The sequence below is a fragment of the Nylanderia fulva genome, unplaced genomic scaffold (assembly GCF_048542155.1).
Source record: "Nylanderia fulva isolate GAGA-0341 unplaced genomic scaffold, ASM4854215v1 Scaffold88, whole genome shotgun sequence".
Lineage (NCBI taxonomy): Eukaryota > Metazoa > Arthropoda > Insecta > Hymenoptera > Formicidae > Nylanderia > Nylanderia fulva.
Window position 1 is genome coordinate 359,875 of NW_028191004.1, and position 25,195 is coordinate 385,069.

The 25,195-nt window shown below is 28.1% G+C and overlaps 1 protein-coding gene across 1 annotated transcript in view; it reads right to left on the bottom strand.

Annotated features, from left to right (window-relative positions):
* LOC114935060 (RNA-binding protein fusilli) overlaps nucleotides 1-23,954 on the bottom strand; it is a 60,688-nt gene extending 36,734 nt beyond the window's left edge. The window contains 1 exon segment of the mRNA XM_029307821.2: nucleotides 23,270-23,954. Coding sequence (XP_029163654.2) covers nucleotides 23,270-23,440 — 171 coding nt within the window. The 5' untranslated portion in view covers nucleotides 23,441-23,954.
* Nucleotides 23,955-25,195: the final 1,241 nt, after the last annotated feature.

Below are 25,195 nucleotides of genomic sequence, written 5' to 3' on the forward strand. Positions count from 1 at the left end.
ATCGGTCCGAAAAAGTCGGCTGAATCGGGCAACGATAAATAATCTTTTAGCCTACATAAAAAAGTGGCACTTCTGAAGGACAAAAATTCAACAAATAAGATAACATTTTATTAGCATTATTTATATTATATGATCATACTAGTCTCCGAACAGTGTTCAAATTATAATATATGTTAGCCATGCAGAGAAAACAAAGTGGAAAAAAAGAGAGCAAAGAAGAAATTGATAAAACAAAAAGACAATATGCTTTTTTTCAATAAGATGTGGCGTTTATATAGGACATATGTTATGTACAAGGTCGACTCAAACGTATTCACACACATGCGATGTTCTCATAAATTATAAATGCATACGTCACACAGCGAATAGTATTATGTGAAAGATGGGGTTAAAGGTTGTGTTTCAGAAGCTAATAGGTATCGTTTTCTGTCAAGAGAAGCAGTGAAAAGAAATATAAATGAGATTGCAAAAGTGACATGACATACAGATTATGTAAGCGCTTGACATTATATCCTATAAAAATCAAAACATCGATTATCATTGTAGATATAAAAATTTATCACTTTATCTAATTGTAAATTAATGAAAGTAAGAAATAATCAAAATAAGACATTTGTCTGTGAGATTAGGCTCTCTTTTTTGTTAAACTAAAATTTTCTTGTAAAAATGCGAACTCAACTATCTCACAATGATTTTGTCTATTTTGCGATCTTCGCATCTTGTTTTTTATATATGATTGAGTAGCTTGGCGTTTGCGGCTGTCGCAATCTTGATTCGCAGTCAGCGACCATAGTTGAAATTCTCCGACCGGGAGTGGGAGAAGCTATCGCGAACGAAGGAGAGAAGGGAGAAAAGATGGTGGACTCCCCTCTCTCTTGATGGAACGGGGCAGTCGGTTGCAAAAGCAATTTGTATCACGAACAGAATGTTGGTTACAGAAGATTACAGGCGAGTTTCTCGCGAAGAGAACGAAGGTTCAATGGAAATTTATTCGTGTTGGAAACAACCAGTGTTGTGCTTAGACGATTTTTAAATTAGCTAGATAAAGATGAGATAAAAATATGTAAATTTATCTTAGATAAGATAAAGACGATTTTGTTTTAAATATATCTAGATAAAAGATAAAATTATATGGCAATTCATCTAGATAATTTTCTAGATAAGAATTTTTAAGACGGCTTATGTAAACATAGTTATAAAAAAATGTAAATTACAAAAAGCACATAAAAATATAGCCGAATAGTAGATTAAGCAGTAGTTGATAAAAATTTATAATTAAAAATATGAATAATAAAAATATAAATGTGAATATATTTTTATTTATAAATTTTTATCACTTACTGCTTAATCTACTATTTAAGTATTTTATGTGCTATGATTCTAAACCAAAATTATCTGAAAATTATTCGAGATAATTTAGTAAAGATAATACTTTTTTCATCTAAGATACAGATATAGATAATACATATTTGTTATTATCTATTTAAAGATAAGGTGACGCCAAAGTTTTATCTAGATGGATCATCTATATAATTTTATTTAGATAACAGCAAACACTGGAAACAACTTATGACAAATTCAGATCCCTTTATATTAATAGACGAATAACGTAAATACCCTGTATATATTCGTCGCTGTTGCTTAAAAAATAAAAAAAAACTTTCACTCATTTCTTTATTCATGTCTGCATATGCATGCATGTATATAATTAAACAATTGTTTGTATTTGTATTCTTGAAAAACGTTTTGTAAAAGATAATCTTAAATAACATGACATAAGTCGATGATTTCGTGATTTTTAATGTCACTTGTTTGAACGAGGCAAACATAGCAAAATTGTCTTTTCAGATTGTTCAAGTATTAGAACTTACAAATGTATATACTCACTTAATTTAGATATAAAAGAGTGTAAATAAATTTGCGAGATTTACGCTTTTGAATCTGAATTTTAATTTATAAATGAATATATTTCTTGTTTTACATTTCTAAATGACAGGTTCAAGATAGTCGTAGCCTTGCTGTTGCTATGAGTAAATATCCTTTCGCTTCTCATGAGAGTATGCGCTTTAGCAAATCTTACGATGTCAACGTAATATATCGAATAAAGTAACTATACTATGAATCTGTTTCATTGTAAAAATTATTAGAAATTGTACTGTTACTGGCATACAGAGTTGGGCAATTCGGCTGTTAGAGCAATTTTCTACATGACATGTATAATACACGTATTATATGTAAAAAAAGTATTATACATGAGGTACGTTCAAGAATCATCTTTTTAGCGCTTTGAGCGTATTTATCAGCGTTTTTCCGAACAAACTCATCATATCTTTTAGTATTTCATAAGTCCCATATAAAACAATTTTTTCATTGTAAAAAGATAATCTAATTTATTTTTAGTTAAAAAATAATTATCTAACCTGTGATTTATTAATCTAGTTTTTGATGGATTCGCGAGTATTCTGTTACAATATAAACATAAAGCAAAAGTTTTATCATCCTTTTTAATTTTTAAAAAATTTCCTACATCTCAATAACAATATTGCGGTCGCCCACCATAATTCACAATTTATTATTTTTTAATACAATTATTAATATATTATTTTTTAATACAATTTTAATAATGTCAAAGTCAACTATAATTTATAAATTACTACACATAAAATAACCCATAATTAAAGATGCACCTGCATCGGCTGCAATAATTATTGGCTCATGTAGCGCCATTTGTAAGTTTTATACATAAAAAATTACATGTCGAAAACTTACCACGTATTGTATAATACATAGTATAATATGTCATGTCAAAATTGTATAATACTTCACGTATTATACCTATCCAACCCTGCTGGCATATTTAGTAATAATAATAATTTAAAATTAATTATTAATTAATAATTTCAAAATAATGTGATTCCTTTTTATGATGTATATACATACATCAAATACGGGTTGATATATTTACTCAAAATCTTATAAAACAAGTTTGGAATCCGATGGCTCAATTCATAAGCATTGATAGAGCAACGTTTTTGGCGTTATTTTAAAGGGAGTTTTCGATTTTAAAACTACGTAGTGACATTTTTATCCCTACTTTTTCTATGAAAGGTCACAAAGATCATAAAATTTACAAAATTTTTGCATCAAACTAAACTTTGATCATCATAAAAGAGAATTTAATAAGGCAAAAAATAATTCTAATTACTTTAACCTCTGATTATCTTAACCTAACCTAACCTAACCTAATTTAATTTCTTAACACACGATTTTTTTTTCAACAAAATAGTGTGCAAATAGAGCAGATTAAACCGAGTGAAAGTCTTTTATCATTTTTTAATAATTAAAAAGAAATTAATTAAAAAAGATCGACTAATCCTAACGCAAGTATAGTTTGAATATACGATTCTAATATAATAGTATATTATAGCTAACATGTGCGGGAAATCGATTTATGACCCGCACATGTTGGCTACGATATTTTGTGTTACCGGTGCGTGGAAAGAGAGTCCTTTCTAAAATCCCGTCATGTGCGGAAAGGGCGACTTTTCGCGCGCCGATTGCACAAAAATTAATAAGTTCAAAATGTCTAAATTTTTGCATATTTGTATAAGTATATATAAATATTTGCAAAAATTCAAACATTTAAAAAATTTTGGGATAAAGTTCCGAATAGGTGAACCCTCCGATTTTTTTGAAACTACACTATTTTTTGTATTTTTGAACGCTGATTACGAATATGATAATGAAAATTTTATATTATATATATATATAGTCGTACTGCGACTGGATTTGGATGTGCAACGATTACAATATCACGATATTTTAATTATGTAGAAATGAGATCTTCAAATGAGTTAGCTGCAAAAATCGACACGTGCTCGCAGTTCGGTTGCTCGAGAGACAGAGAAGAAGGAAGAGAAAGGCGGAAATCGATTGTACATCGATTGCGTTTATGCGTAATCCTCTCTGTTGGGTGCTGCATATTGCTGAGAATACATTTCCGCGCATAGGGTTATAGGTGAAAAATTCGTTTTTCTTGTTAAAAAATCGTTAAAATTTTTCTGTTAAATATTTAACACATTCATGTGTTAATTTAACATATATTGATGTGTTAATTGAACTCAAATATTAAATTATTGAAACAACTAAAAAGAAGTTTTAAAAATAACATAATATGCATATGTTTTTAAGTTTACATAATAAATGTTCCGTATTATAAGATAAGATATATCTTAAAATTTGCAGAAAAAAATGATGATTTTATTTTATAATATAAGTAGGGATAAACATATTCTTTTTAGTTAATTTCTATATTAAAATTATGCTAATTTTATACCAAATTTATTTCAAATTTTATTTACTTAAAATTTGCATTTTTTTCGTGTTAAAATATTAACCATTAAACATATATTTCACTCCTATTTATTATATAACATATCCGTATTATGCATGTTAAATTAACACAAAAAGGAGGAGGGCCAATAAGGCCGATTTTTGGGCCCAAGCGTCGCACGTTTTTGATTGCATATTTGTATAGTTGAGGTCGAGAGCTTTCCAAAACGCCTTGTGAAGTTTTTTACGTTGGGGGGGGGGGAGTAAAAGTTATAAGTCCTCGAAGTTAAAGAAATACATGTATGCATGAAGTAGACTGTCTTAATTTTGTATGTGTGTCTGTGTGTGATAGATTGAAAATATATACATGTATTTGTTATTTTATCGTACTCTTTTTAAATACGGGCTTGGAACCGTCAATGGCAGAGTTACGTTTTTTGGTTTTTTAAAATAATTTTTAGTTTTTTTGTTTTTTGTTTATTTATTTGGTTTTTTTTCGTCATAAATGTTGCACATTTCTTGTGTTGAATTCAACGGCACTTAAGAGGAGTCACTGTTTGATGATTCTTCTTCATCTGTCCAACATGAAGAAGAATTTTTATTTAATTATTTGATAGGCTATAAATTCTACGTAAAAGTTATCTGAAACGTGTATGGAATAAAGTTCATTGTTTACGAAATATTTAACAATTGTTCTATTTTTGACTTAATTACTTATTTTATTCAAAAGATATCAAAAACATTTGAGACAATCAGGTTTCTGTATAAATATATAGACTTGATTATATTTTGAAAAAAATTTTAAAACGAAAAGTCGTTATATTTTTTTAAATTTTTGTAAAAAAGTTTTCTTGTTAGCTATCGAGTTCTCCGAGTTGTAGTAAGATAATTAATAATAAATTAATATTATAGTAGATTATTTTTTAAATGAAGAAACCGGAAGAAACATAATGCTAATACAACAATTATCATTACTTATCATGTATGAAATTTAATAGACACGTAGCATCAAAGTTTCAGCCAGATTTTGTTAAATATATAATTTTTAATGATGAAACTACGTTTCATAATATAATGCTGTAATAAATTGTCATGAAAGTTATTATAATCAGAAATTAATCTTTATTGAATTATTGGACTCACGTCAGCTAAATTATTGGTCGGTTATGCATAAACACACACACACACACACACACACACACACACACACACACACACACACGCGCACACACACGCACACATACACACACACGCACACGCACACGCACGCACACACGCACACACACACACACACACACACACACGCACGCACGCACGCACGCACACGCACACGCACACGCACACATGTATAAATCTGCTATTATAGAAAAATGCGAGAAAGAATTTTTTATTAAGAAAAATAATCTTTGTAATATATGTTGTATTGAAATATGTAATTACTTACATTATGAAATAAAGTTCCGTATTAATGACAAGAGAGATAGCAAATTATATGTAACAATTGTAAATACATTCAACCTGCTAGATGGCCGTAAACTCGACCTGTTATAGATTATCAAAAAGTCTAATATATGTGTTCATTTATAATCCTACATCATATACACACACACACACACACACACACACACATATATATATATATATATATATATACATACACATATATATATATATATATATATATACATACATATATATACATATATGTGTGACATTCCACGTCAAGTGGCCCGCTCCTCTGTCAAAAAATTGAAGCGACTTTAAATATTGAGTTTGGGCTTAAAATGTTTGTATAAGCGAGGGCTTTCGAAATTTGAGTGGCTTTTTTGAAAAACTTCATAACCCTATGACCCCATAAGCAAAATAACCCAAAAACGTAATGAAGTGATCTTACAATATGATTTATGCGACTTGTTTCATCTCAATAATCGCTTTAATTTAGCCGTTTGGCTCTAAAACCTTCATAAACTATTACCCCATGACCCCTTGATCTTATAACCCCCAAAACCCCATAACCATATATATATATATATATATCGAGTTTACGGCCATCTAGCAGGTTGAATTCATTTACAATTGTTACATATAATTTGCTATCTCTCTCGCCATTAATAAGACGGAGCTTTATTTCATAATGTAAGTAATTACATATTTCAATACAACATATAATACAAAAATTATTTTTCTTAATAAAAGATATTTCTCACATTTCTATAATAGCAGATTTTATACATATAAGCTTCTTTTATATACTTCAATATTTTCTCGCAGCTCGTTATGAAGATTACAATCTATTTTCTCATTATAAAAAAAGATTAATTATAGTAATTATTACTGTTAGTTTTTACAATTTAAAAATTAGTTGAAAATAATTTCTCTTCTATTATTCAAATTATGTATTTTCTTTATAATTCACATTATGTATTTCTTAAAGAATTGTATGTAATTGCAGATTTAACATTATTGGATGTCTTTTATAATTGCAAATTGTTCAATTAAGATAATGAAATTTTTGCTATTTCTGTTCTAATTTGTCAATCAGACAATTTGTAATGCCAAGTACATCTATTATTATTATTATTATTATTATTACTATTATTATTATGATTATTGCAAACAATTCGTTAATTTATTATATGATTAGAGTTACCATTATAATTTCTGATATTTTATATAGATAATATAAAATATTGTATACGATATATTTAAGTTTTTGTGACGCAATTATATACAACATAGAATATAATACATTTAAATATTAGTGACATAAACCTTTATAACTATCTCTATAATAATATCTCTAACAATAAGTAAGTCTTCGCGAGAGTGAATGTTAGTGTATTTTACGAATATTCTTTAGATATATCCATTTGTCTATTATCTCAAATCTAATTTCGTGATAAGAGATGTTAATATTATTATGTATGTATCTCGGTATATTAACTCTCTTTTGCTATATAAATTAAAGATACATGCTATATAATTTAATTATTTTTTTATTTTATTAAATTTAACTATTTATCTTTTGTTTTATTAAAATTGTCATATCTAATAATGCAACATATAATTGTACATTTTAGTAAATCTTTTGTGTATAAAACTTGACATAATTAAAATATATGTGTATATATATATGTATGTATGCATGTATACATATTTGCAAGATATAAATTTAAACAAAAAAATTTTCATAATATGTATCAATAAAGATAACATACACGTAATTACGAATTAAGACATTTAATGTCAAGCTCATATAAAAGTGTATTTAGTTTTTTACATAAAATCTTTTTTTAATATGTAAATCTGTTTTAATAACAAATCCTAAAAAATCGCTTAATTTTGTTTAGAAAACCCTTAAGAAATGTATGATCTCAGTTTAATATTTTAGAAGTAATTTAGCAATGAAAACTGTAAATTTTTAATTTCCACCAAAAATAATGTGCAAATGTGTGTGTATATGTACACGTATGCTTACATATGGATAGATGTATACAAATTCTCTCAGCATTATTCAGGATTAACGATGAGAACGTGACAGGTATCTAATCCTTTTGAGATGCTTGAAATGCGCGAGTCTTCTTGCTTTTCAAATGACTGTATATGATTAGTCTGTTTATCGTTCATCGCATCTGCGCATGCGCGCTTGTGCGAATATACGCGTGTATTTATCTGTCCACCTGCGACGCGTGCACATGTGTGTATACATCTACTTTGGAATAAACTGCTTAAGATGTACGTAATTCAAATAAAAATAAAAAAATTGAAAGTTTGATAAAAAATTAAGGTAAAATATTGGATTTAAAAATAAATTTTTTAAAACAAAATTTAGTATATAAAAAGGCCAACGAATCGAGCATTATTAGATGATATAAACTAAGTATTTATTCTATATAAGATAATACAGCACAAACGTTTCGACCGCACGCGGTCTTCTTCAGTGTAGGAATTGAAAGTAGATGATCATAGGTGATTGTAAGTTGCAATTTTATCGCCGAATTAATGCATATCGTGTTGAGTCAAATTACAAAACGTCAGTATATTTCTTACGGATTGATCGCTCTATTGAGATGTTTGGCCGATCTCATAGATTTCATCGTTAGTATGCAAGAAATTATTGTTGTCGTAACGCATTGTAATGTTTGTCGCTTCCCAACTAGACCATACTAACGTAACATGATCTCTCATTTCCAAAAATCAATTTATATAATAATAAATTTTTTAATTAAAAAATTTTTTTTTAGTTGTACTATATTATATTTATATTATATATGCATATCTTTTACATTATTAATATTTGATACAAAACTATCCGCATTATCCATATTATACAATTTCTTTTTTATTGATAATTTAATGATTCATTCTCTAAATTTTCTAATTAGTATTAATATTATGTTAAATACATGTATATGTTAATTATTTGAAATTTTAAATATATGTATATTTTCTAAAATAATGAATTTAAAATAATAAATACTCGATAATACTCAATAATACTTCTTTTTTTTGTTTTCTAGAAAAGATTGCCATTAACTCTCACATAAGTTTAAAAAGAATTTTGTATTACACGTGCAGGCAAAGTGGCACTTTCGATGCATGTTTTCTGTGCGGGAAGTGGCCGATTTCCCCCGCCGTCATCTAGCGGCGACGCGGTGAGTGAATAAGCCGCGTTCAAAGCCATTAACTACGGCTCAGCCGCGTTAAAAGCCATTGTATACGGCTGAAGCCGTAGGCAATGTATTGAACACGGCTATTCCCCCACCATGCCGCGGCAAGATGGCGGTGTGCGATCAGCCGCCTCGCGCACATAAAACGCGCAGAAACAGCCACTTTGCCTGCACTTGTAATATAAAATAGTATGTGTATCACGTCCGGATTGACAATTGTTCACTCGTGTGGGGTGGTCGCACTCGCCTTCGGCTTGTGCGTCCATCCCCCGCACTCGTGACCAATTGTCAACTTTCCGCACTTGATACACAATATACTATTGTATTACACGTGCATACAAAGTGACACTTCATGCACGATTTTTGTGCCGAAAGTAATAAATTTCCAACATCATATGTTCAATGCATTCAAAGCCGTATACAATAGCTTTCCAAGCCGTGGACAATTTATTGCCCACGGGTTTCAGCGCTATCTCGCAGCACACACGAAAAACAACTAGCAAACTACCGCCACTTCGCGCCTTCCCAACACGCACCTAACCCTGCTATTCATATATCAGTCTACTGCGTAAATCAGGTACAGAAATCAGGTACTCAAAGTGCCACTTTAAATGCATGTAATACAAAATAGTATGTGTTGCACGCACGGAAGTTGGCTATTGTCCACTCGTGCGGGTAAATGCGCACTCGTGACCAATAGCCAACTTTCCGCACTTGTAACACAATATACTACAAAAAATTCAAACTATTTCACTAATAAAACAAATAGAATTTTTTGACAACCTATTATTTTCATTCCTATCATATAATTACAGGCAATTACAGAACTTGACATATGATAAAGATTATTGTTGATTACAGTAGAGATTAAAGATTAATTTAGATTTTTAAAATTATATATTATTTAGCACAGTTATTTTTAATTTTTAACAGAATTAAATCGTCAAAATTATCATTACTGAGTACCAAAACTCTTCATTGGCTTTGACAGATTTTCCAGAATAGAGCCTGAATGTCTTTGTAGTGTAAAATCTTAAAGTGTTATTTTATATATTTCTTTTTTTCGCAGAATAATAAATGCTAGAAGATATTTTCGATTTTGTTCGATCGTGCAATAAATTATACATTTTATTACAAAATATTGATTTGGATATAGATAAAAAGTAGGGTCACGATCAAATGATTTATTATCTTGTAATTTCCGTTTATAGGGATTTATTTAAAATGCAATTTTTGCTTGGCCAACAATTATGTGAAATAATATAAAAAGTTGGAAATGTATAATATGCAGAAATATTTTCAACAAAGTCTTGCTTTGAATTGTAAATAATTTTAAAAGATAGGTTCATTTATGCAAATATAATGCTTTTAAACATTTGATTAATAGATAAGCGCACTTATACATATACATTTAGTTTTTTTGCTTTTATTTTAAAAAAAATCTTAAAAAAATGATCTTAGTTAAAATTCAAAGTCATCATCTTTTTTTTCAAAACATTATAAATTTTATCTGAAATATTTTTGTTTATCAGGCTTAGTTAGTTTTCGAAATATTCGACTCTTTTATTATAACATTTTGTATATTATAATATATATTTTGTATTATATATTATAATATGTATAAAAATAATTCTGTAAAATATTTAATCGTATTATGCGTTATTAGATATAACAATTTTAATATGTTAAAGCATTATAAAAAAATAAAATTATGTATTATGTATAGTTTTATTCTTAATTGATACACTATTCTGATATTCTGATATAATTGTTATAGAAAAAGTAGATTTAAATTACATAAAATATACATTAAAGCAATAATTTTTTATATAATTTTATGTAATTATTGTTTGAATGCAGTAAAAATGTAAAACATTTTTTGCATATTGCTTTTTGGACACTTATTAACTACGTTTTAATAATGTTTATATATTTTTATTTAATTATATTTCTTAAAATAAAAAAGAAATAAATGTTTATAATTATAATAAAAAAATGTATTTATAACGGCTATAATTTAAAGTTATTAAAAATAAATACAAAGATAAAAATTACAAACACACACAACACACACAATAAAAAATAATTATTCTTTTTTAAATATTATTCTTTTTAAAAAATTTTTTTATTAAAATATGATTTGAAATTTACGAAAGAGATGGATATTATAGAATACACTTTTTTAAGTTTATTTAATAACGGAATTGTTTTACATATAAAATGTAGATAAGGAGATAGTAGAAGTTAAATTTAAATCTTTAAATTTTGGCATTATTACACAGTTTGTGTTTTCGTATTAAAAAAATCCCTAGTTAACATTTCCCAGTTAATCCCCAATAACAGTTAACATTTTTCTGTTAAATATTTAACACATTTATATATTAATATAGCATATATTGCTGTTGTGTTGATTGAACTCAAATGTTAAATTATGAAAACAATTGAGAAAAGTGTAAAAATAACACAATTATGTATCTATTTTTAATTTTACATAATAAATATGTTCCGTATTATTATAGTTATTAGTGACAAGATTTACCTCTTAAAATTTACAGAAAAAAAGTTTGTATTTTATAATTTAAGTAGGAATAATAAAATGTAAATTAACATTTTTTAAATTAATTTAACATTAAAATTACTTTAATTTTACACAATATTGATTTGAATTACTTGAGAAGTTTGCATTGTTTTGTGTTAATATTAATATAGTATTGTGTTGAATTAATACAAAAATTTCTGTGAACCGTTTTTGGAACATTTGTAATATTTATTAAATTTAACACAAATTTTCAGTGTAATTTTGATACCTCTCCATATATACGTACTTTCACAAATATCGCGTCCTTTCCATGTCATAATAGGGTCCGTTAGGTGATGGCGCATGCATTTATACATTAGCTGCGTCTCGGAATTATTGCCAGCGCGTTGCTATCCTTGTCGGCGAACAAGGATGATAACATGCTGTCAGTGAATTCCGGAACGCAGCCATAATGAAATAGCTTCGTATGTACGTTTGCGTTCGCGCAAGTATACGACGATTGGACAGCTCTGCGATCAGGAAGTATATACTTTAATTTTTCTTTTTTCAGAATTTTCGCTCCTTCTCTCACAGGACCAAATTTAATGAGATTCTACTGTGCACAAATAATGTGCGCGCACATTATACATTATAATACAATACAATTTTAATCGTAAGTAAGAATTGCTTCATAACTTATAATTAGCAAAGTATGCTAAATTGAAACTTCTAAGGTAAATATTAAAATTGCAATAAAACTATTAAAGAAATAACAAAATTTTTTTATAAGAGTTTTAACAAGGCTCTGTAATATAAATATAAATTTAACGTATAAGACGGGCAACAAGAGCCAAATCGCGGATGACAATGCGTTATCCTAACGAAACTAAATAATTTTTCGTTAGAATTAAATACCGGTGCACAAGGCACCAAATTTTTACTTGGACACGGCCAAGATTTTAAATATGAAATAATCTCATATTTTGAGATTTAATTTCAATACCCCTTTAACCCCCCTACGGAAAATAAATAAATGAATGCAAGAGAAAAATATAGATCCGAAAATCGCTGAATCGGGAATCGATTCAGCGATTTTCGGATCTATATTTTTCTCTTGCATTCATTTATTTATTTTCCGTAGGGGGGTTAAAGGGGTATTGAAATTAAATCTCAAAATATGAGATTATTTCATATTTAAAATCTTGGCCGTGTCCAAGTAAAAATTTGGTGCCTTGTGCACCGGTATTTAATTCTAACGAAAAATTATTTAGTTTCGTTAGGATAACGCATTGTCATCCGTGATTTGGCTCTTGTTGCCCGTCTTATACGTTAAGTTTATATTTATATTACAGAGCCTTGTTAAAACTCTTATATTTGATACACGCTGGCTTAAAAAATGCGTTTGTTTACCAACATTAATATATATAACAGAGAAAAGTATAGAATCGAAAGGATCTGAATAGCTCAGCTGGAAGAGCAGTCGCCCGGCAAGCGAAAGGTCTCGGGTTCGATTCCCGATTCAGCGATTTTCGGATCTATATTTTTCTCTTGCATTCATTTATTTATTTTCCGTAGGGGGGTTAAAGGGGTATTGAAATTAAATCTCAAAATATGAGATTATTTCATATTTAAAATCTTGGCCGTGTCCAAGTAAAAATTTGGTGCCTTGTGCACCGGTATTTAATTCTAACGAAAAATTATTTAGTTTCGTTAGGATAACGCATTGTCATCCGTGATTTGGCTCTTGTTGCCCGTCTTATACGTTAAGTTTAAAATTTTTTTATTTATTTGAAACTATGATTTTTTGTTAATAATATACGCTAAACATTAACACTTTATCACTGTTTCACATTGTAAATTAAAAATTTAAGAAAGTAGTGTTTAGCACAATTTATAATACCTACCGGTTTGATAAATTGTACCCATGAGTTTTTAAATCGTACCTCTAATAATAAAATTAAAAAATTGTAACAAAAATAATAAGTTTTATATATATTTTTGACAAATCACATTATCTACATAATCTACAACAAAACATATTTTTATAAGAATGTCATATATATATATATATATATATATATTTTTAATCACCGATTAAATTTAAAAATGTAATAAAATATTTTTTATATCACAAAAATATAAATTATTATCTCAATATAATTATAAAATTTGATAATATTTTCTTCGGTTGTTCGTGTAAATATAAAGAAAATAAAAATATGCTTAAGTAACAAAATAACAGTACAATATAGGAAAAAGTTAGTGGTACATTTTATCAAACTTTCTGTTTGTCGTGAATAAAAAAGTAACCTTAAAACATTTTGTCGATTTTTCAATGCTTCCGTATATACAGGATTAAATAAGATGAAAAAATGCTTCAATAAAATATAATAAGTTAACTTAGCGGATTTTGACGTCGATAGGGAGGGGGGAGGGTTCTGCAAAATTATTTAATATTTTTTTCAACGAAAAATTTATTTTCGTTGGAAATGTACGCAAGGAACATCCGCGTATGGCTCTTAAGCCTTTCTTATTTGTATTATATTAATATTTTTTATTTCATGCTTATAGCTTTTACTCCAGAGGATCAACGACGAGGAGGTGATAAAACTTCTGATTCAGTTTTTATCTTTTTTTTTAATTTTCAAATCTTTTTTAATTCTTTTTAATTTAAAAACTTATAAAGTTTTTAATTTTTTACGTATTTTTTTACTTTTTTCTACTTATTTATTTTTTCTTTATTATTTAAATATCTTCGCGTTGGTAAGCCTGCTTTTGTTAATTTCTTTTACTTACATTTCTTAAACGGAGTCAGCAAAACTAATTTTTTTAATTTGCAGATCCGTTAGTGAGTTAAATTGCCTATTTTTCTCAATGTGATAGCTTAAAATATATCTACATGAAAAAAACACAAAATAAATTTATGAACGTCACTCATCAACAAATCGCTTAAGAAGAAACAAACATATTACAGGCATTCGAGTGAATTACAACAGCGAGTTGCATTACAACAGCGCGTTACTACTTTAAAATATTTTAACTCTATTTAAAAAATATATAAGTACAGCAGAGATACGATTTAGTATACTTTCCTCTGTATTAAATGTAAAATTTAAAATTGATGAAATTTATATATAATGATGTTTGTAAAATATTACGTTCTTTTGTAAATATTTTTCTATAGAGACTTGAATTTCGCAAGTTGGGAAACACCAAATGGAGAGCGGCGCGAATTACATCAGAGACCGCTATCTAACGTCGATATCATCATCGGCAACAGCAGCGCCGGAGCGTTGCTTATTTTTACAACTTCCTCTTTATATAGCGTGCTCGCAAGTGGCGCTGCTCGCTCTCGCGGCCGTTGTCCCCATTCAGGGAGAGGGAGATTCCACCATTCGAGATTATAGACAGGCAGGTATGTGACTCGAGAGAAAAAGGAAACGGCCGACCAGATGGAACCCGGGTAACCGCACTGCGTGTGTCAGTGTGTGTTAGGTGGTATATATACTTGAGTGAAAGAACAACAAACGGAAAAGCGAATACGAATTTTCGGATATTCATTATTTGCTCCCTTTTTACATTATTTTTTATCCATATTGCGCACGAATTTCTTATAGTTATATTTACTGTCTTTTTGATACAAACGGGCTTAAAGTTTTGAACGCGACTCGAACATTTATAAAAGTTCCGTTCACAATTGTTATATGAATCATGTATATCCATCTAAGGTAATGCTGGAGTTGGCTTTGTCTTTAAAAATTTTACCGCCAAAATGTTATTTGTATAATTTTATTTTTATTGCTTTTATATATATATATATATATATACATACATACGAGGGCAGTCCGATAAGTACTTAGCCTCATCGCCCGATGGTGCCAATATTGCAAGAGAGTTTTACTATCGTGTAGTACATTCTCGTAGACGGCTACTGTCAATTTCAACTGAATCGGACTCGTAGTTTTGTTTTGACCGCGTGTGGAAGCGGGCGTGTCCGCGGATTTTAGAAAAATGGAAAAAGAGCAATATCGGTCGGTGATTCGATTCTTGTTTTTGGAAGGGAAATCGCGCAGCGAAATCAAAGATTCTTCATTTCAGCATCTTTGATTTCGCTGCGCGATTTCCCTTCCAAAAACAAGAATCGAAAAAGAGCAATATCGGTCGGTGATTCGATTCTTGTTTTTGGAAGGGAAATCGCGCAGCGAAATCAAAGATTCTTCATTTCAGCATCTTTGATTTCGCTGCGCGATTTCCCTTCCAAAAACAAGAATCGAATCACCGACCGATATTGCTCTTTTTCCATTTTTCTAAAATTCGCGGACACGCCCGCTTCCACACGCGGTCAAAACAAAACTACGAGTCCGATTCGGCTGAAATTTTGACAACAGCCGTCTACAAGAATGTACTACACGATAGTAAAACTCTCTTGCGATACTGGCACCATCGGGCGATGAGGCTAAGTACTTATCGGACTGCCCTCGTATATACTAAAAATTTTACGTACAATATCCGAGAACTTATTTATTGCTCTTTTTTATATTATTCAATATTGTATATATTTTATATAAATCTGACTTTTTGTTATTTTTTAAGGCTAAACTTAACTTTAAAGGTTTCCTGTCATTCTTTCACATGCTCTTTTTGCCCTCCTGGGCTTATTTTGTACTTGTAAACTGTATAACTTTAATATAAAAAACAAATATTTTATATTTACTGACGTTTTTGTCGATAAATTTTCGAAATTTTTTTTTAATCAAAGATGGCCTTTATTAACATATGTACTTTAATTCCTGAAAAGGATTTTTAATTTTATAAAAGCAAAAAAAATATACATAAAATTACAAATTAACATTTTAGTGGTAAAATAGAATAGGTTCCAGTATTACTTTAAAACGCGATTCGCAAAATATAAAGGCGCACACCTGTTGCTGCATGCTAGATTTTTCGAAACGAGAGAAACGTCATATCATACGGGGTGAAATTAACGATTTTTTATTTACGAAAATACAAAAATATATGTTGCATGCAAATATATATAATCTTAACGTTTAATCTTGCATATTAGTGATTCATGATTTTTATGTAATTATGTAGCAATTAATTAAAACAAAAAATAAACAAAATTGTAGAGATATTCTCACACATACATATCCTATTCTATTGAATTTAAGTCAAAAAAATTAGGGCAATTTTAATTTTATAAAAAAAATTAAATTATTTGTTTATTACAAAAATTCGCCTATAAAAATTTATTTAAAAAAAAAATATATATACATATATAAGACATTTTTATATCTTTTATTAAAATAAATTAAAATAAAAATATATTTAAAATATATTTAATAAATTTTAAACTTTAGCGAACATAGAAAAGTAAATCTAGGTAAACAAACGTTTAAACTACCAGATTGCAACAAGTAGACACGAATACAAGATTATATTAGATTTATTTATTTTGTTTTAGCATTTTTTCTTTAAAGCATTGCTTAAAATAACGACGGAAATCGCTAGAGAGATTCTAGAAGATGACTCAATCGTAAAAGGAAAAATATCGCAACTACTTTTACGCAACATTGAATCGCACATAAAATAAATGTATATAAATGACTGTTTTTAAAGTTTCAAATTTTATATGAACAAATTGAGAGTCAAGATAAAATTATACAAATTCAATTATAAAAATTCAAGAATTTGAGATAGAGTAGTAAAAAGAATATAATAATTCTGGATGTGAGAAATCCATATATAATTAAATGTAAATATAAATATAAATATGTTATATATACATATATATAATATATATATTTTTTAAATCATCATATTCATCTCAACTAAAGAGCCAAACGCGATGTTATTGCGACAGATTAAGATAAGAAAATTTTGAAACTAAGGAATTTGAATCCTATGGTTGGGATCTCAGAAATTCCACTTGTTCCTTCTCCAACCATAGGATTCAAATTCCTTAGTTTCCAAATTTTCTTATCTTAATCTGTCGCAATAACATCGCGTTTGGCTCTTTAGTTGAGATGAATATGATGATTTTAAAAAATTGGAGAGCCGACTTAAAAATATTCTTATTATATATATTTTTGTTGAAAAAACATCGTTTCCAAATGATCTCAGAAATCTATCCTTAAACGTTGATCAGGACTTTACGGGACACCCTGTATAATTATATATAAAACATGTTCATATGTTTTATTTTCTTTTATGTAATCTCTGTCCATATACATATACGGAAAAAGATGAGAATTTGAAAAATAATTAAAAGATTTTTTTCGTATTTTTTTAAAAGAAAATGTGAAGAAATAAATAAATATTACAAAAACAATTTATATGTATATGAGAAAAGAAAAAAATGATATGTGATTATACATAGGCAAATTTCTCTTACTTCTTCAACTTTTATTTTTTTCTAAAAAAACGGTGCAAATATTATTCTTTTAATTATTTTTCAATTATTATACATTTATTTTTTTTATATACTTATGAACAAAAATTATATAAGAGAAAATACATCTAAACATATTTTATACATAATTACATATATTTATTTTAGCATGTATATAATTATAATATATAAAAAGATGCAAAAATGATTCTTTTAACTTTTTTCAATTATTATTAATTTATTATTTTTCCTGTATATCTATGAATTTTCTTTCAGATATAATAAATAATCTATAAGTCGCGAATCAGTATACAAATAGCTAGCTTAAGAAAGAGATATAATAAATAATCTATAAGTCGCGAATCAGTATACAAATAGCTAGCTTAAGAAAGAGATAATAATAATAAATAAAGAGATGGAAGATTTGATTGCAAAATTGAAAACTGTGTGGTAAAGAAAAGAAATAAAAGGGATTGGAGAAATTAAAAAAAAAAAAAAATAATAATGAAGAAAGCAAAATGTGCAGACGGATATAATTTATGCGATCCGAGGCTGGAGGTAATGGACGACCTTCCGAGGGCGCGATGCTCCGCCTCCGTTGGATAATTCGAGAAACAATGGCAACCAACGACATGCACCGGCATGGCATGAGTTTCGTGATGAAAAGAGACCAACTTCCGCGAGAGAGTAGAAGTCACGCAGTTTTGAGCAACGCGGCTTCTTGAATTTTTGTCGACGTCACCGTGGCATGGTTCGAGACTTAATGAATACGAAATTGGTAATTCATATCTGATTGCATGCAAATATAGGTTGTATAATATCAACTCTGACGTAATTATATATTAATTATGCGATTATTATGTCATTATTGCAGGTATAATTCAGAATTCTTGTAAGAAGAAGATACTCTAAATTAATATATTTACTCTAACATACATATATAAATCACTTTTTTAATTAATTCCTAATTTTCAAAAATAACAAATTTATAATAATTAAATAATCAAGTGATTACTATCACTTCCTACAAGTTTCTTTTCATTTAAATTAGAATTTTATTTTATTATTTCTTTATTTAAAAAATTTCTCGATTTGGAGTCTTTCAAAAAAGTTAAATTTTATAAGAAGGAAATAAAACGACAGAAACGGTTTAATAAAATGTTCTGTCTTCAATGAAAATCTTGTGATGATCGAAACCTTATTAGTTTAAATTTAAAAGATATATCATCTTTAAATTTGTTAGACTACTTAAATAAGACGACAAATATTTTAAGCATATTAAATCGCACATGTGTAAATAAAACTTATTTTAAAATATATGTAAAGCTAAATCAAGGAAAAATATCACGTAAAGCATAAGCATGCAAAATAATATGAATATGTATGCAATATAACAAAAAATAATATGAATATATTAGAATATAAAAGTATTAGAATATAATATTGTCCTATGTTTTAATGTTTTAATAATTTAAAAGAGTTAAGCAATAAATATATTATATATTATACAAATAAAATCTAATAAACGAAAAATTATTATTTGTGAAAACAATTGCTTCGATAAAAAATTATAAAAAATTAATTAACTCATTGTCAATTTTAGTGACTTTATCTTATAATTTAGTTATTTAATGACAGCTATGACAAAATAAGCTCTTTAAATATAAATATATAAAAATATTTAAGTTAAATAATAATCTTAAGTTTATAACATTTAATTTTTTTATTTCTAACATATAATATATAATATTTATTTTCTTATTTATGCATGTATACATGACATACTGTATATTTTTTATTAATATTCAATGAACAACTAATAAATTAAAAAATCAAATTAAGAAAAATTAGATGACTTTTGATACAAATCTTTGTTATAAAGTCCATCAAAAATAAATATTATTTTATAATATAAAATTTTACTAAAAATTATTTATATGTATAATATCAATGTCAAATGATGATTTATATAATTAACATTAAAATTCCATCAAGTAGTGCAAAAGTGCAAAAACTTTAAATATTCTTGAAAAAACATTCGAAAAACAAGAATCTTTAAGACATTTCTAATAAGTTAAAAAATCTGAGCCTAAATATCAAATAATTTAAAAACAAATAAAATTATCATTATTTAAAAAATTCATTACTCGTAAAGTACATGGTATGTAACTTTTCATAATTAAACTATATGCAATATATATATGTGTGTATATATATATATATATATATATTCAAATAATATATTTTTATAAATTATTTGTTTCAACGTAAATATTTTCTATTTATATCCTTGTTTCCATTATAAATTTCGATATAAGTGTAACGTATATATTATATTTTAATTGCATTAAGCAATTATAATTACGAGTAAATAATTAAAATGTGCAAATTAAAAAATTATTATCAATTATATTAAGTTTTGATTTATTTAATTATGTACAAATTATTAAAATTTGTTTTTCTAAATTGAATAATGTTTTTAATCGCCTAGAATATATTTACATTCTAAAATATGCTATACCGCGCAGTTGCGTAATTGTAATATTTTTTTTTTATCTCTTTCAATTATATTTTTCGGAAAAAGAAGAGCTCTTTGAATTTGTATATAGTTGCATTTTTTGCTGTCACTCCGTATATAATTTTAATGTTAAAATTGATAAATTCAAAATTTATATATAAATTTTAGTGTATACACATATAAATTTTAAAAATCAAATATTTTTGAATTTTGACATTGATATTAATTTGCTTTTCAATTTGTTAATTTTATCAGATTCATATTTAACCTAAAAAAAAATCCTAAGTTTAAATAAACATAATTGAAACTATTTGAGCTTTAATAATTTATTTTATCAACTATAATCGACAATAAATCCCTTTTAAGAGTTGAAAATCCTAACAACATGCTTTTTGCAATTTTAATTACAATCTAATTCTAATATATGAATTTTAGCTATAAAATAATAAAATGCAATGTTTTTTTACAATTTGAGCTCAAACTTGTGATATGACGGAGCAATTTAGAGTCCGGAATCGTATATTCAGCGTCAAAAAAACTGAGAGAAATGCCTCTCCTCTCTGGTTTTATTTTTTTTTATCGAACTACGTAATCAAGATAGACACGCATATATGATTCGTTGACGATGGTTTTTTTACAATGCATAGATATGTTGGATCAGGCCGAAGTACAAAGTTTTGAAAATCTCGTTAATCACGATGCTCAATCGACGCGAATGCGCATGCGCGCGCGCGTTTATTATGAAGAATGTAAACTCCGATTTTTTCGCGATATAAGAAGGATATATTTTAGCGACTGTGATTTTCATTGTATTTCTTTTCACCGTTTCTTTCAAAGGCATATTGAAGGTAAACATAAATAGATAAGAAAGTATGCAGAAAAATTTTAGCATTAATTTAATTTTCAAATGTTACAATTGTGTTATCATTTAAAATTTAAATGTTGAAATTATTAATTCATCTAAATTTAATTATTGCAATATAAAGTAATCTTTATAAAATTTATACTTGAAATAAATGCTAACATAATTGTAGTATTAGTGAGCATCATTTAACTTTTTTAAATTATTGCTGAATACATTTTCGAAATTAATTTTGTAATTATTTGTGAAAACCACATTATATTATAAAATTATATATAATTATTATTTAAACATATTTAAATCTAAAATTTTACAAAGAAAAAATATTGACGATAAGATATTCAAGATAAAATTATATTTTAGCAAAAGCTGTATGTTTTGCAGAATTAGTTTAACAGAATTATTACAAAATTGTTCTATCTGTTTCATCTATACGATAATACAAAGGAATAAAATTAAAGTTTAAATCGATGGTCTGGATTAAACTGTGTAAGTAATTTTTGCTGCTTTCTTTCAAATTATAATTGTCCTTACAATATGAACCTATATATGTACAGAGAGAAAGAGAGAAAGAAAATTTACATAACTAAACTTGCATAATTTTAATTTACATAACTAACTTGCAAAGATCTCAAATTCAGAATAGATAGACTTATGATAGATCTGTTATTATAGTTTCAAACAATTAATGATTATAAAATACCAGACATAAAATTTTATCATTTACGAAAATTTCACTATAAATATTGTAAACTTGCTGCAGAAAATTGAAATATCACTTTTTTGCATATGTTTGAATGTTTATATTTTTAAATTGTATTTTAAGGTGATCGCTAGAGCTGATTGAAATTTCCTGTCATTCTTTCACACGCCTTCCTTGCTCTCTTGGGCTTATTTTGTACTTGCAAATTGCATAACTTTAATATAAAATAAATGTTTATCAACTAACAGCTTGTCAATAAATTTTCGAAATTTTTTCTTTTTTTCAATCGAAGATGGTCTTTATTAACATATGTACTTTAATACCTGAAAAGGCTCTTTAATTTTATAAAAGCAATACAAAAATAAACATAAAATTTCAAATTAATATTTTATTGGTAAAATAGGATAGATTTTAGCATCACCTTAATGATTATAAAAAAAACCGACATAAAGTTTCATTTACAAAAATTTCACTATAAATATTGCAATATTGTTGCAGAAAATCCACTTTTCAATATTACTTTTTTGTATATGTCTGAACGTTTATATTTTTAAAGTGTATTAATGATATTTTGTATATTTCATCCATTTAATATTATATAATTATCCATACTTGCCTATTATCTTAAATATAGAAAATGTAAGAGAAAGCGCAACTAAAATGAACACACCTTCATTAACCTCTAATAACTAGTTATCATTTTATCACTTTGTATTTGATAATTGATATAAATTTGATTAACAAAATAATAATAATAATGAGATTTTAATATCCCCCTTTATAGTTTGTCTTCAATAATGCGGCAGAATTTTCGATCGTTGCAATAGAAAGATGACGTAGCGAAAAGATATAAATCCCGAGTCGCGCATCAACTCATCCGTGGCGAATCACTTCCGCCTCGGACAATCTTTCTCTCTCTATCTCTTTTTTTATCTTAATGTTTTTATCTACACTTCATTCTTCTCGACCAATAGAGTCGTCAAACGCGATGTTATTGCGACAATTAAGAAAGAAAGAAAATTTGGAAACTAAGGAATTTGAATCCTACGGTTGGGATCTCAGAAATTCCTCTTGTTCCTTCTCTTAACATCCCCTGTAAAGAAATAGGCGAGAAAAATATTGGTCCGTTAATGTTTTTATATTTTTCTTTATCTTCTTTTATTCGTTATTTCATCTTGTTTGTAAAAACGCATTGCTTTTCTATCTATGACTCTCTTATCCCAGGGCGCACAATAAATGAATCTATCTATCTATCTATCTCTCGCTCCACGTTACCTTATTCTGCTGCTCGTTGATGAGCACGTAAACGAGCAGCGTGATCTCCTCCTCGTCGGAGCCGAGCGCATTTCCTTGAAGACCGGCGGTCGCCACGTAAAGGGCAACCAGGATATTCGGCGAGCCTCCTCCCTCTCCACCGCTATCCGATCCCGTCCTTGTCCCCGTCATTGTTTCCCGTGGGAGCCGCACACCTGGCAGCTCCGAAGTGCTGGCTCGTTGATTCCCCCCTCACTCTCTCCTCTCTTCCTGCTATTACGTGCTCTCCGTGCCACACACTCGCACGACGTCTCGAGAGATATCGAGACGTCCCTATATCACTGATTATATTCACTGATTATCCACTACACGCGACATCGTTTCTCTCTCTCTCTCTCTCTCTCTCTCTCTATTCGCGAAACGAAACGGAAACTCGCGGCAAACTTTTGAGGTTATGGCAACGATGACGATTTGAATCGAGGGCACGCACACCTGTGACAACCTGGAGAGGAAAAATCCGAGAACAGGTATTCCCGAGCTTCGAGAGGTAATACTTGGATTTTTTTTTTTCTCGTGGCCGCTCGCTAGCTCGAACGGAGCGACGTTGAAAGTCCGCAAAGTTCTATGCAACAACTAACCGTATGTCCCCCCGGTGAGCGTAACAAGGCAAACACGTCGTCGTTGCCTCACCTGGCGACTGCGCGTCGACGTGGTCCCTCTCTCCCGTTGGCTAGAACCCTTACCTCTTTCAGCGTCTTATTCGGAGAGTGGGGAGCAAAAGGGGGAGGGGGAGGGGGGACGAGAACGAGAAATATCTACATACAGGAAGGTTCTTGTCACACGAGCGGAAAAAAAAATAGAAAAAATAAATTAATATCTAATGTGGAATTTATACGTAAATAACGTGAGAATATATCCGACATTCAGATGGATGAAGAGAAAGAAGGAGGAAGGAAGGAAGGGAGAGAGAGAGAGAGAGAGAGAGAGAAGAGAAGAGAAAACACCTGTTGCGCGCTGAACGGTTTCTCTCTCTCTCTCTCTCTCTCTCTCTCTCTCTCTCTCTCTTGCTTTCCGAGCGCAATTGAGAATTAACATTTTATCAAGAGATATATCCTTGAATATTCTCTAATTTATACAACTGAATTATAAAATACCTTTTAGATATACTGCTACCGATTTATGATAAAAAATATTGGTTTATATTAAGAAATATTGATGCCGTAAATAGTTTCGAAAATAATTAAAAATTGTTTTTTTAAATAGGTAGTTCAATTTCTTTTTTTTTGTTAATTATTCAAGTATTATACTGCATATGTTATATTTAGTATATTGTAATTGATTTAATTATACACACGCTTTTTTATATATTTTTATTTAACATAATATATTTCGATACTTTTTTGTCATTTTTATTTTTTGATATTTCTTTTTTATAATTTGAATCATATTAATTTAGCACCTGAAAGAAACCAAAAAATAAGAAAAAAATAAATAAGAAAAAAATAATAAACATATTAAAGATATATATTTTTTTATATCATTATCAATATTATCATATATATATATATATTTGCTCTATTTATCATTATTTACAATCTACAATTTATTTTTGTCGTAAACAAATAACTATACATAGCGATTTTTAATATCTAAGGATATGTAGGAAATTTTTTATCTGCATTAATAACAAGCATAAAAATTAAATGTTTAAGAATTAAATTACGAAAGAGGAAGAGAAAAAACTGTATCTATTGTGCACAAGTTCTTTTTGAACAAGTCATTTAATAAAAAAATTTAAATTCGCATTGATATACCTAATGAAATCAAATTTAACTGGTCAAGATGCAATAAATATTCAAGAATTTAATTTATCAAGGATAAGAAGGAAAGAAATATATGTAAAGTTAGATGCACGCTATACGTCACACAATATGTCACACAACGTAT